Consider the following 14,023-nt stretch of genomic DNA (forward strand, 5'->3'; position numbering starts at 1 on the left):
TTTTTGCCATGTTAAATTTAAGTCGGTGGAGTGCCATCCAGGATGATATTCCAGAGAGGCATTCAGAAACTTTGGTCTGTATTGCAGGTGTAAGGTCAGGGGTTGAAAGGTAAATTTGTGTCGTCAGCATAGAGGTGGTATTTAAACCCAAAAGATTTGATTAGCTCACCTAGAGAGAGTATAAAGAGAAGGGGTCCCAGGACAGAGCCCTGGGGTACCCCCACAGAGAGATCAATAGAGGAGGTGTTGGCAAAAGAGACACTGAAAGTACGATGGGAGAGGTAAGAGGAGATCCAGGATAAAGCTTTATTCCGAATACCAAGAGTATGGAGAATGTGAAGGAGAAGAGGGTGGGCCACGGTGTCGAATGCTGCAGAGAGGTCGAGTAATATGAGCAGAGTGTAATGACCTCTGTCTTTGGCAGCATGGAGGTTGTCAGTTATTTTAGTGAGGGCTGTTTCAGTAGAGTGAGCAGTGTGGAAGCCAGATTGTAGAGGGTCTAGAAGAGAATAGGTGTTGAGAAAGTGTAGCAATCGAGAGAATACAAGACGTTCAAGGAGTTTGGAGGCAAAAGGCAGGAGGGAGACAGGTCGATAGTTAGGACAGGTAGGGTCAAGCTTGCTGTTTTTGAGTAATGGTATAACGGTTGCATGCTTGGAGGAGGGAAAGGTACCAGAGTAGAGGGAAGAGTTAAATATCTGTGTGAGCATAGGGATTATAGATGGAGCAAGAGGTTTTAGGAGATGGGAGGGAATGGGTCAAGAGGATAAGTGGTAGAGGGAGAAGAGGAGATCAGCAGTGACACATCCTCCTCTGAGATAGCGGAAAAAGAGTCAAGAAAGGCAGGAGGAGAGTTGGGAAGCAGTGTGGGATGGGAGGAGGCAACAGATGGGATGTTCTGACGTATGGATTCCACCTTTTCCTTAAAGTCAGCAAAGTCCTGAGGTGAGATGGAGGAAGAAGAGGAGGCAGCTGAGGGTGGTCTGACTAGAGTCAAAGACAGAAAAGAGTTGGTGTGGGTTAGACTTGTGTGTGTTGATTAGTGATGAAAAGTAGGTTTGTTTAGCCTGAGAGATGGCAGAGTTGAAACAGGACAGCATAAATTTGTAGTGAATGAAGTCTGCGAGCGTCTGAGATTTCCTCCAGAGGCGTTCAGAGAAACGAGTGGAGGAACGCAGCATGCGTGTGGGAGTTTAGCCAGGGTCTGGGGTTAGAAGGATGAGGACGGCAGAGAGAAAGCGGGGCATGAAGATCAAGAGAGGAAGATAAGGCAGAGTTGTAGTTCCTGACCAGGTTGTCAGGGTCTGAAGCAGAACTGAGAGAGGAGAGGGAGGAGCGTAAAGTGGAATCAAGAGCTGGTAGGTTAATAGAGCGCAGGTTTCTGCAAAAACGAGGGCGAGATGGAGATAAGTGAGAGAGAAAATGAGATGAGGTGATGGTCAGAGAGCGGAAATGGAGAAATCGGAGAGAGAAGTTTTTAGTGAAAACCAGGTCTAGGTAGTGTCCATCCTTGTGGGTGCTGGCTTCAGTCCACTGTTGAAGGCCAAAAGAAAAGGTTAGAGAGAGAAAGCGGGAAGCCCAAGGGAGAGAGGGGTCATCAATGTGGCAGTTGAAGTCCCCAAGGAGAAGAACAGGGGGGTCTGAGGAGAGAAAGGAAGAGAGCCAGGATTCAAAGTGAGAGAGAAAGGCAGAAGGGGGATGAGTAGAGGTAGGTGGGCGATAGATGACCGCCACATGGACCGGGAGAAAAGAGAAGATCTGGACTGTGTGAACCTCAAAGGAGGGAAAAGCAAGAGAGGGAGGAATAGGATTGGTTCGGTAGCGGCAGAGAGAGGAGAGCAGGAGCCCCACGCCTCCACCCCTGCCATCAGGGCGCGGAGTGTGGGAGAAGGAAAGGCCACCATGAGAGGGCAGAGTCAGTCTGAGTGAGCCAGGTCTCAGTTATGGCAAATAGGAGCAGAGAGTGAGAGAGAAAGAAGTCATGCACAGAGAGGAACTTGTTAGAGAGGGAGTGAGCATTCCAAAGGGCACAGGAGAAAGGAAGAGAGGGAGGGTGGCAGGGGATGGGTATGAGGTTGGAGGGGTTTATACCAGAAGGAGTAGAAGTTGCATGTGGAAGGCGAGGGCGAGAGCAAGTAGAAATAAGGCAGGGACCAGGATTGGGAGAGATATCCCCAGAAGCGAGGAGGAGAAGCATGGACAGTAAGAGAGTGTGAGGAGGATTTGTAGGGGTGTTTTTTAGTGAAGGGGGTATAGCTGTGTGGTGACAGAGGGCTCAGGTAAGAGAGGAGTTCATGTGAAGTGAGAAGTGGTGAAGTAAGGCGAGATGGCGAAATATGAATAGAGTTAGGGACATGATGAGGCTGGTGGAAGGAAGTGCATAATTTGAAAATAAGTGAAGTTACAGCAAATATAAAAAGTAAAGGCGGCATCACAGCAATAGTAATGTGTTGAGATGTGCAGTCTGGGATGATATACTCCTTTCCAGCGTAGTTCAAATGCAGGAATCAGAAGCAGTAGATGGTGTCCACTTTTTCCACTTCTTTTTAAACTTCCTTTTTTAAACTTCCTCACTACTTTAAAGATTTATACTTAAAAGCATTTCTGCTTAGGAGCAAAGGCTGCAGGCAGCAATGGCTGTTGTGAGTTTACTTATATACTATTACAAAGTAAGATATCTGGAAGCCGCCATTACGTAAACCCTGCTAGCAGAGTGGCCACCGGCGCCCCCTACAGGTCTGTATCTCCGGAAGCAGGGGGTCCCCAGAACTGACATTAATGGGCTTCAATCCAAAGGGGGGGGGGAATAAAATACAACCAGAGGCGCTGGCGAAAAAATGCTTTCTTAGGCCTTGGACACGGTCAAAAAGACCGTGCTGAGGGGAAACATTATCCCTATCAGCGCGGCTTTTGACGGCGCTTCCGCAGGCGTGTGGAAATGCAGGAGACAGGCAAGTTTCAATTTTGCCGTTCATGCAAGCTCAGGGCCGGTCACGTGACTGCCAGAAGCCAATGGCAGTCCGTGACGTGGCGCCCTAGCCCCGTCTCCATGCCCGCCTCCCGCCCGGCTCCCACCCTGCACACAAGCGCGCTCGCTGCCACTCATGCAGGGACAAGAAAAATCTCCTGCATGTGCGTCAGCGCTGCCCAGCTCCGCTCCCTGCACCATATCCCAGGCCTAATAAACACTGAGTAAACCCAGCTGGACCGAACATATCCAGCTGTGAAAAGAATAAACGAGTATGGACACAACTAGCCAAAACTATACAAGTGTGAATTCATCCTGGGACACTCGAAGACGCATGTACAACGGGTTTGGGGACTGTAAATGAAATAGTTAATCGTGTAAATGGTTTCTCCCGGCAGCAGCCCATGGGGAATATCTAGTAAGCAGGTTGTGCTGTCAGACATAGTCACAGGATTAAATAGGGGGCCTTGGGAATGTGGGGGGACACATCGGAGTTATGTTGGCTAACAAAATAGTAAACTGCAAAAATGATCTGTTGGGATTCGATGAGTGTGGTGCCAATGAGATGTGCTATACTACCGATTATATAAGTAACCTTTTTTTATAGGGCTAAATGGGAGTCCAGTAGAAAAGCAGTAGTTGCCCCAATGTGACCAGTGTTAACTTTGTAAGATGGAAGCCCAGAGTAACGTGAGACACTCATCCTTCCGGAGAACGGGCAAATGGTTCACTGACGCATTCATAACGAGGCACAAAGCAACTAAGCTGACTGGATAATCACCTGCAGAGCGTTTCCACCATTGGGTTTCCGGGCTGTATACTATACCGCGAAAGAAGCCTGGGCAGACACTGCGTTCTGACCATCAGGTCCTTTGGCGAGTAGTAGTTGGGTGGTGGCATCCTAGTAAAATGTTGGTTACTCGTGGTGAAGGCGTGGATAGCTGACCGATGTAGGGCCATGCGTTCTTTAAATGCCCTCTCGTTTTGATAAAGCCTGACGTGGCAGATGATGTATGACCGTGTCTGGGATATGGAAGTCCATGTTAGATTTTATATTGGAGCTCCTTGGTGGGGAATGTTTACATACAGGGCCTCTGAGACCCGTTGGACTGCAGCAATGTTGTAGTTGTCAGATCTATTCTGTTTTTACATCCGATTTATCCAGTATGAATTCTAAACCCATATCTTTAATCAATTCTGATGTTTAAATCTTGATGAAAAATACTTCCGAATCAATTAAATAGCATTTATAGAAATAACTCGCCCTGGCCACATGGGGTTCCTTCCAAATAGGACATGTATGGATTGTTTTAGGAGACTTTACACTTGCATTTCATGTAGCTAGACTGGATAACCCTGCTTTATTTAGATAAAGCCTTCTCTAATGTTCTTCAGCGGTTTGATTTTGGTGAAGACCTGTAAATACAAACCCAGGGATGGCCAACTCCAGTCTTCCAGGGCCACCAACTGGTCAGGTTTTTTGGCTGTCCCAGCTTCTGCACAGGTGGCTCAATCAGTCCTAGCTTCAGCACAGGTGGCTCAGTCTTCGACACTGAGCCACCTGTGCTGAAGCAGAGAGCCTTAACCTCTGTTAGTGACCCTTGAGGACTGGAGATGGCCTCCCCTGTCCTAATGGACTACATTTTAATACTTTGTTTCTACGGAGGCGCGCAAACAGGGGCTCTCCTCTTTTTTTTTTTGTTCTGGCCATGGATCCACTTGCTATTTTGGATCCGAAACGATATCCATAATCGGTTTCAAATGTACAGCGCACCCCTTTCTGCTGCTGGTTGTATTAATATTAACATATCCTAATCTTACCTGCGCCGCAAATAATAGAAATAAATGTCAAATATATCTGGCTTTACGATTCACCCTTCACTGCCTGTAAGACGACTTATAAACGTTGTCCAACTTCCCCCTGCTGGTGGGGTGGGCTCTGAATCTGTACCTACGTGCTCCCCTGGGAATCCTGAGGCGCAGTAATAACTCTGATGGCTAAACCAGATCCAAGTTATTACTTCAGGAAAAGAGGAGCCCAACTCCGCTCGCTCAACTTTTGAATCTCTTCCTCTCCCCTCTGACTCGAAGTAGGGGGAAATGGGACACAAGTCAAGGTCCCTACCTGCTCCTGTCATCTGTGGGATCTGGGTGGTAAGATGGCTGCATAAAGAGATACTCGATACAGCTATATGGTGTATCATGTTCACCGCGGGTGCGGATGTCGAGATGCCTTCTCTTGTTTTTGTCTTGAACGTGTCCATCTTCTCTCCTGCAGGATAACTTTCCGTTTGACCCTCCCTTTGTGAGAGTTGTGTCCCCTGTACTCTCAGGAGGGTAAGTACCCATCTTTCTAAGGTATGTGTGTGTCTGTAACTAAGTACACAGTGCGTTACCAAAGAATACAATCCCGGGAAGTCTCATACAATAAGTGGATAGGAGAGGGAATCTCCCCGCAGAGCTTAGTGTAAGTGGCATGCTGAGAGACTTGGCGACAGGGGAAGGAGTAAGTGCAGGGGCCACCGGGCTTCTCTTTGGAAAGGGGGGTGGGGGGCAGAGAACGGGGGCGTCGGGCTTCTCTGTGGATGGTGGCAGGGGAGGAGGCGCTTGGGGTGGATGGAAGGCGCCCAGCAGCCATTTCAATCTTTGCTTTCTACTTTGAATGCTGCTTGTCCGTGTGTCTGCGTGTTTTTTCCTAGTCTCAGACTTTTCGAGCTGGAAATGCTTGGATTTGCACAATACGGGGAAGAAATGTTCAGAGAATATACCAGCAGTAGAGCTGACCCGTTAACCCTTTGCCATCCGAAGCGTGCACCATATTCCTCTTATACTGCCGGCTTATTAAACTGCACGCGCCTTTTTTTTTTTTAGGTATGTTCTGGGGGGAGGCGCACTCTGCATGGAACTCCTTACTAAACAGGTACGTACTCTAATACAAGGGTGCACAAACTGGGGGGTGCAAGATTTTCTGGGGGATGGGGCGACAGAGGTCCCGTGCTCTCTTTCCCCCCCCCCCCCCCAGGGCTTTTAGATTAAATGCCGGGGGACAGCGCAATGCCTCTATAACACACCTTCCAGCGGCGCGATGTCAGGGTAACCCGGCGTCAAATGACGCCGTGGTGTCACGTGACCCCGCGCGTCATTGGGCGAGAGTCACAGAGGAGAGCAGGCAGGGGTGCGCACGGGGAAAAGTTTGCGCACCCCTGCTCTAATACACAGTACAGAGGTCTGATAATGAGGCTGTATGTGTTACATGCGGGATATGGATGTATGGACCAAGTGTTTGTGTCTATAATGAATAATATCCGTAGTCTTGTTGGATAAATCCATCCCAGGCACCTGCAAGTTACAAAGTTCTATTATGGGGGAAAGTCTGAGCCATGTCTCGAAATAATGATTGGGGTTGGCCAGCGACATGTCTATATCCAAATATCTGTAATGTTGGTGCTTTCTGAACGTTGCGTTGCATCTTTCAGGGCTGGAGCAGCGCTTACTCCATAGAATCTGTCATCATGCAGATCAACGCTACTCTAGTGAAAGGGAAGGCCCGCGTGCAGTTTGGCGCCAATAAGGTGAGGCTGTCGTTCTTGTGGTAAATCCCTCTCTTCCCTGGACGGATGAAGGAAATGATTCATAAACGTGTTCGTGTTGCTGACCTAACTCCATGAAAACATGACATTCAGTCAATCTCCCCGCTAAGTAACGCCCCCCAACATACGCACCCCAAGCCTTAATGGGACCAGCTGTGCGACTGGACCATGCTCCACGTTATGTAACGCCCCCTAAAACATTCTAGGACATTTGGTCGCAGTTCTGCCGCGATCAGATGACCACTGGCGCTTTGCCGCTATGGTGACTGACCTTACCCCTTACCCTAAAACCCCCTAACGCTTGTTATCCCCTACCCTTGTAACCTTAACTAGTTGAAACGTGCCTTAGAAGCAGACAGTGGGTCGGTCTGGGGGCCGAATGTCGGCAATCATTTGGTCGTGGCGAAACGGCCAACACCCCATACAATCCCCACCCATAAACCTTAATGGGATCAGCTGTCAGGCTGGACCATACACCGTCCCACAATGAGCAGACACTTTTTCTTTCGGCATTCCCTCTAGTTTGTAAGCGCTCGCGGGCAGGGCCCCTCATTGGCGCTCGCGTCAATCTGTGCATGTTCCGATTTATTTATAAGACGGCAACATATCCCGTCGCGCAGTACAATAAGGTTGGAGGACGAAGAACAATAAGACAAACATTGACATTGACATACATTGTAACAGTAGGTAAGGAGGCCCTGGCCCAAGGAGCTTACAATCTATAATAAATGGTAGGTGGAAACATATGGCACGGGGATAAGGTTAGTGTCTTTTGATTGTTACAGCTGCTTTGTTACAATCAAATGGCTGCCGCCCTTTGGCTGCTGCCGCCTTTGCTGCGACTTGGGTGGTATCCTCTCCAAGAGAGTTCGAGGTAAAGTGATCTCTGCTGCACAGCAGCTGGCGAATTCCAGGTCTTTGACGTGGTCTGTCTCTTCCTGATGTTGGCCAACATGGATAGGATTTAGTAGAGCAGTGAACGGGAAGCATAGCGGGGACTCTCTTTGTGGGGGCCACCCCTGGCGGTAGCATCTCCAGTCATGCTCACCTTGTATGCAACACTGTTTATGTACTCAAATCAAATCTCTGTACCACGCTGTGGAATATGTTGAAGCTTTACAAATAAGCCATAGTAATCCTGGTACTCTAGGGCAGGGGCCATGGTGCCTTCGCCCACGCAGAGGCGTGCGGAGGCTGTAAGGTAAGCGGGTGCTTTCCCTGGCCATGGTGGACGGGGCGTTCCTAGGGACGTGCCTAGGGGTGTCACGGAGCTGGTTCGCTTTCATTGGGCTAACCGCTCACGTGACCGCCTGTCGCGCCAAGAAATCAGTTTGAACTGATTTCTTGCACGCCCGCTTCCCCACACGCCACATGGACACAAACACTGCCTTAAGGCAGTCTGTTCGCTCAGCGTGCGGACGCCTCCGCACGGTCTGCGGCACCATGGCCCCAACCTAAAGCTGGAATACAGTGAGTTGGATTGTAATTGAAGGATGACATGGAGATACGGTGATTATGGATACAAACCGCGTGTGGTCAGTGAATTTATTTTGTATTCATAAAATTCAATGGTCCATTTATATTTTCTTTTCCTTTTTGTTTCAGAATCAATATAACCTTGCACGAGCACAACAGTCCTACAAATCGCTAGTACAGATCCATGAGAAAAACGGTACGTTGTGCAGCACGAGATCAGCACCTTACTTCAGCACAGTTCAAGCAGAGGCTTGTATCACACTTGCCCACTCCCACTGCATAGTGTAGTATTTATTCCAAACGAGAATAAACTCCATAACCCCCCACACTCCCACACGTAGCAGTGTGATCGGTGTCCGTGTAACCCGTGGCACGTCTTCAGTGCCCTGAAGGTCCCGCCCAAACAATCTTCCTCTGCGTCACCCCTAATCGTTTCATGGATCGCACTGCTGCATCAGGGGGTGTAACTCATCAGTGGCAGGGTTTGTTTAAACAGTCTGGTTGCATTCGTAACGCCCGTTAAATCTTCTGCTGCTTTTAACACTGCAAAACTCTAAATTCATCTTTCCAAATGGTCAAACACGAAGCTTCCCCTTCACGTTACTGCGGTTGCATGCGTCTCTTCATGTTGCTCCAATGTTATCCTCCCATCTTACCTACTCGTTTAACTTTTTACTTTCCTTGGAATCCAGTCGAGGGCAATCTTTCTCAAACGATGACTTCTATTATGTTTCCTGCCCACTTTTGATGACGTCACAGACTTTCGTTTGGTTCCTGAACCTATTCTTTCTTTGGTCTACGGGGGTAATCCCCAGCATGCATCTCTCCAGACTTCTTTGGGTGATCTAACGGTTCTGAATTGTCTTTGCATGTGGTGTCCAATTTTCACGTCCATACGTGAGCAAAGGCAGGATACACTGGTCAAACATTATTCTCTTACGGCCCAGTGGAAGGTTCCCTTGAATTTCGTCTTGTTTCATCCAAATGCGATGGAGCGCGTCTATATTCTCCTGTTGATTTTAATTCTAAAGGTTCCCCACTGCATTGAAACTTACTGGCAAATGTAGATGAGATTTTTAACTTCTAGATCGATTACATTTATAGTGATATTTCTAGAGTTGACACACGTCGAACATCACTTTTGTCGGGCTGAGATTCATATGGCAGCCCACTTTCTTGTTGCTTCAGCGAGTTTTCTGATTTGTTGCTATAATTCTTTGACCTTTGTGGCAAAAATGTCACCTGCAACTCGTAGGTATCTTGAGTACAGCAGGGCCCCACTTCTCGGCGCTCCCCTTTTCGGCGCGGTGCCGAGAAGGGGGCCGCCATGTCCGCGCATACGCAGAACGTCCAGGGGTTACGCATGCGCGGAATGGAGGGATTTCCTTCTGTCGCGCACTGCCGTTCTGCGCATGCGCACCCAACGAAAATCGCCGGTTCCACTTTACGGCGATTTTCGCTTTACGGCGGGTCCTCAGAACGGAACCCGCCGTATTAGTGGGGCCATCCTGTAATCAGTTGATTTTTGATTCCTTTTTGGTCCCAATTTAATGTCTTGAACGATTCTTCAAGTATTGCTGTAAAAAGCTTGGGTGACACGGTGTCGCCCTGCCTTACGCCCTTGCTGATCTTGTGTCTTCATGTAATCTAATGGTTGAGGCATTTTTGTAAAAACTAAAAATGTTCCTTGTATCAATGTACAGTTCAACATTTAGTCATTTTAAAATGACTGAGGTGTAGACCAGAATAAAATGCTTTTTCGTCCTCTAAGAATCATAAGCGGAGTGGTAGATCGTATGAAATGATCGGGAAATCACTTCTTGTATGACTGACTTTGGTGTGGTCCAATTGTGTTGTATCCAATGTAAAATCCCGCTTGTTCTCTAGGCTGGACGACGTTCGGGGTCCGTTGCAGTCGATAAGTGAGCATCTTGGTTAAAATCTTGTGATTGATTGGGAGTAGACTGACTGGTCTGTAGTTCTTGAGGTCGTCTGTGTCTCCTTTCTTACAGCTGAGGATTGCTCCACTGTCATGGAATTGTCCTAGTCTTCGAGCAGCATGTAAAATATTTTCCATGGATATTCTCTACTTCCGATTTCTGTTGGAATTCCACCTTCCTGGGGCTGTCCCATATTTCATGGATTTTATTATTTTTGCTTTGGGAAGTGCGCATGAAGCGAGTAAACACAGCCAATTATGTACCGTGCGACATGGTACATAATGGGTGGGTTCTTTTCGCTCTTAATCTGCTTGATTACTCTGTGTTCCGGAGTCATCCAAATCTCTGATACGTGCACTCTCTTGTTCATTCGTTGTCTTGTTTGAGTGCCACGATTTTGCTTCTTCCCAATCGTGAGCTGCTGCTTTGTCTTCAATCTTTTCCTCATCTTCGATTGGTATCACCATATTGCAGTTGCCTTTTTAGATTGTGAATTACACACTTGCGGATTGTTTAGCACAGCTCTGTATATTAAACTTTTGTTCTTGCATCTTGGAATTTTAATTGTTTCCTCAGTAACTGCTTTTCTCATCTAAAAATTTCTTGTGTTTTTTTTTTATTCTTATCTTGGTGTAGCGGGAGACAAAGTTTATTAACACTTTTTTTTTTTTTATACCGGGATCATTTGATTGAGCAAGACAAGGAGGTAATAAAATAAACTGTCATTTATTTATTTTATTCCACGAAAAGACACATTGTGTGTATAACACAATTTGCACTGAAAACACACTTACTGGGATCGGGGCTAACGAAATAAACTTTCTTGGAATGAAATGTTAACTGACATCTTTAGGAGCCCTTTCCAATGACCGGGAGGTCCTCACGAAAGTCATGTAACGCTATTCAGCATGCAATGCCAGCCGCGAACGCTACGTCCCGTTTTCAGAACTTGGTCCCTGAAAAGCGGGACTTAGAAAAATTTCTTGAGTTGAAAAATCTCTGAAGCCGGCTCGCGTCCATTTCTCACAGAGCATCTTTTTCGTATCTTGAATTTGGCGCTTGGAATCTGAGGTCCTGATTGGCTGCAAGGTTTCTTATAGGTTTTGGAGTCCCATTCAGAAACCACTACATCCAATCAGCGTGTGGGACTTCTCCTGCCAGCCTATCACCAATTTGCCGGTATACTGAATCCAGGTGGGTACCGATATTTATTCTGCTAAAGGGCATGCGCCAACCTGGCACCTCTGCCTCTTAGCATATCGAGCCCACCCGCTGTCCAGGCTTCGCAGAGTCTGGGGATGGGCAATTGGTCGCCGGATAGCCCTTTGTTAGACTAGGACGGGGGTACTCAAAGATAACTACAGTACTCCTCCTGTTCTAACACCTGGGCATCCCTGAGGCTTTCCCGAGCAGACTCGGTGGCGCAAAACTTGGTAGCCATCTGGTCTCTCAGAACCACGGAATTGGAATCCCACAGTCACATACAGTTGTGTGAAAAAGAAAGTACACCCGCTCTGAATTCTATGGTTTTACATATTAGGACATAACAATCATCTGTTCCTTAGCAGGTCTTAAAATTAGGTAAATACAAAATTTGATGAACAATAATACATGACATTACATCGTGTCATGATTTATTTAACAAAAATAAAGCCAAAATGGAGAAGCTATGTGTGAAAAACTAAGTACACCCTTACTGCTTCCATAGGATTTAAGATGCAAGTAGCAGACAGGTGCTGCTAATAAAACGCTCTTGATTAATTGATCATCAGGAAGTGTGATCACCTCTATTCAAGCCGAAGTTTTAGCAGTTTGCTGGTCTGGAGCATTCAGGTGTGTGTTAACACAATGCCAAGGAGGAAAGACATCAGCAATTTTAGTTAAGCAATTGTTGCTGCCCATCAATCTGGGAAGGGTTATAAGGCCGTTTCCAAACAATTTAAAGTCCATCATTCTACAGTGAGAAAGATTATTCAAAAGTGGAAAACATTCAAGACAGTTGCCAATCTTTCCAGGAGTGGGCGTCCCAGCAAATGCACCAAAAGGTCAGACCGTGCAATGCTCAGAGAAATTACAAAAAAAAAAAACAAGAGTTACATCTCAGACTCTACAGGCCCCAGTTAGCATGTTAAATGTTAAAGTTCATGACAGAACAATTAGAAAAAGACTGAATAAGTATAGTTTGTTTGGAAGGGTTGCCAGGAGAAAGCTTCTTCTCTCTAAAAAGAACATGGCAGCACGGCTTAGGTTTGCAAAGTTGCATCTGAACAAACCACAAGACTTCTGGAACATTGTCCTTTGGACAGACGAGACCAAAGTGGAGATGTTTGGCGAAAACCAAACACGGCATATCAGCACAAACACCTCATACCAACTGTCATAGTGGTGGAGGGATGATGATTTGGGCTTGTTTTGCAGCCACAGGACCTGGAACCTTGCAGTCATTGAGTCGACCATGAACTCCTCTGTATACCAAAGTATTCTAGAGTCAAATGTGAGACCACCTGTCCGACAGCTAAAGCTTGGCCGAAATTGGGTCATGCAACAGGACAATGATCCCAAGCACACCAGCAAATCTACAACAGAATGGCTGAAAAAGAAAAGAATCAAGGTGTTGCAATGGCCCAGTCAAGTCCAGACCTCAACCCGATTTGAAATGCTGTGGCGGGACCTTAAGAGAACTGTGCATAAACAAATGCCCACAAACCTCAGTGAACTGAAGCAACGTTGTAAAGAAGAGTGGGCCAAAATTCCTCCACAACGATGTGAGAGACTGATAGTAATACAGAAAGCGATTACTTCAAGTTACTGTTGCTAAAGGTGGTTCTACAAGATATTGAATCATAAGGTGTACTTGGTTTTTCACACGTGGCTTCTCCATTTTGGCTTTTTGTTAAATCGTGACACAGTCGTAATATGTTGTGTTGTTCATCTGAGGTTGTATTTACCTAATTTTAAGACCTGCTAAGGAACAGGTGATTGTTATTATGTCCTGATATGTAAAACATAGAATTCAAAGAGGGTGTACTTTCTTTTTCACATGACTGTACATAGGTACAAGCATATACATTTATCAAATAAGAACCTTTAATAAAATATACTTTGACTCTCTACTTGTGTTAAAATGTCTGTCTCCTGGTTTGGTGTCGGGGATAGAATAAGAATATATGTTCCCTACTCTTACTAGCCTTATCCCTGGCACACTGCACAACCCTGACGTCTTTTATACACAACTAAAATCCTCGCAGCTTTATCACATAGCTGGAGCACCCCCTGAACCCCTAGACTAGGTGCAGGGTGACTTGGACATGAACGGGGAATCCCACCTTATGCTATGGACCCCTAGACCGTTCTCGGAATACCTTGATCCCTGATGCCCTTTTTACCTTTCCTGTTTGTGCTGAAGCAGGGAATCCTGGCGGTGAGGTCACAAAAATGTTTCCAGGGTAGGATTTTGCTGGAGCACTGTGCTTCAATGTGCCTGAGAATCTTACCTGATTCCCAGGTACATCTTTGGTGTATCCCATAACTTCTGAACCCCGCTACATAGCCACAATCTGACAGAAGTTGCTCCGCAAAACCCACACTAAAACTGATAGCCTAGCAAGCTCCTCTGGCCAGCACTGCTGGAAAGGTAAAAATACTGTATTGTCGCATAATTTACACACCGTCACACTGATGCATATACGATAGTGGAATGGGATAATTTATCTCTAACAAATTTGAAGGGATTTTTTAGCTGTAGTTGAAGTTATCGGCTGTTTGTTGTTAGGTGCTTTTGTCTGCTTTTAATGAGTTTGTCATCAGCTCTGGTGTCAAAAGTTTAATGATGGGGCCATCGTCAATCACTGTCGTTTTTTGTTGGTGAAGATCTAGTCTGTGTCATTCTTTACTCTATTGGATCCACGTCGCATCCGTGTTCTACTTGAATTCTTCTTGTAGGAATTTGTGATGTAGACTCTTTCACATTCTGCAGATTCCACCACTATGCCTCCATGTTCGTTCCTGTTGCGGTAACCACACTTATCAATGCAAGATTGGTGTCCATC

General features: G+C 46.5%; 1 protein-coding gene and 1 long non-coding RNA gene across 7 annotated transcripts in view; one reads left to right on the forward strand and one right to left on the reverse strand.

Annotated features, from left to right (window-relative positions):
• Positions 1–14,023, forward strand: part of UBE2Q2 (ubiquitin conjugating enzyme E2 Q2) — a 37,583-nt gene that overhangs the window by 19,634 nt on the left and 3,926 nt on the right. For all 6 annotated transcript variants that reach the window (XM_075576052.1, XM_075576051.1, XM_075576055.1 and 3 more), the window contains 4 exons: positions 5,247–5,305; positions 5,840–5,888; positions 6,445–6,540; positions 8,164–8,230. In XM_075576052.1, coding sequence (XP_075432167.1) covers positions 5,247–5,305; positions 5,840–5,888; positions 6,445–6,540; positions 8,164–8,230 — 271 coding nt within the window. The remainder of the gene's footprint in view (positions 1–5,246; positions 5,306–5,839; positions 5,889–6,444; positions 6,541–8,163; positions 8,231–14,023) is intronic.
• The window catches only part of LOC142469126 (uncharacterized), a 194,493-nt gene that overhangs the window by 8,645 nt on the left and 171,825 nt on the right, over positions 1–14,023 (reverse strand). The window lies entirely within an intron of this gene.

The sequence above is a fragment of the Ascaphus truei genome, chromosome 18 (assembly GCF_040206685.1).
Source record: "Ascaphus truei isolate aAscTru1 chromosome 18, aAscTru1.hap1, whole genome shotgun sequence".
In the NCBI taxonomy this organism is placed as follows: Eukaryota; Metazoa; Chordata; class Amphibia; order Anura; family Ascaphidae; genus Ascaphus; species Ascaphus truei.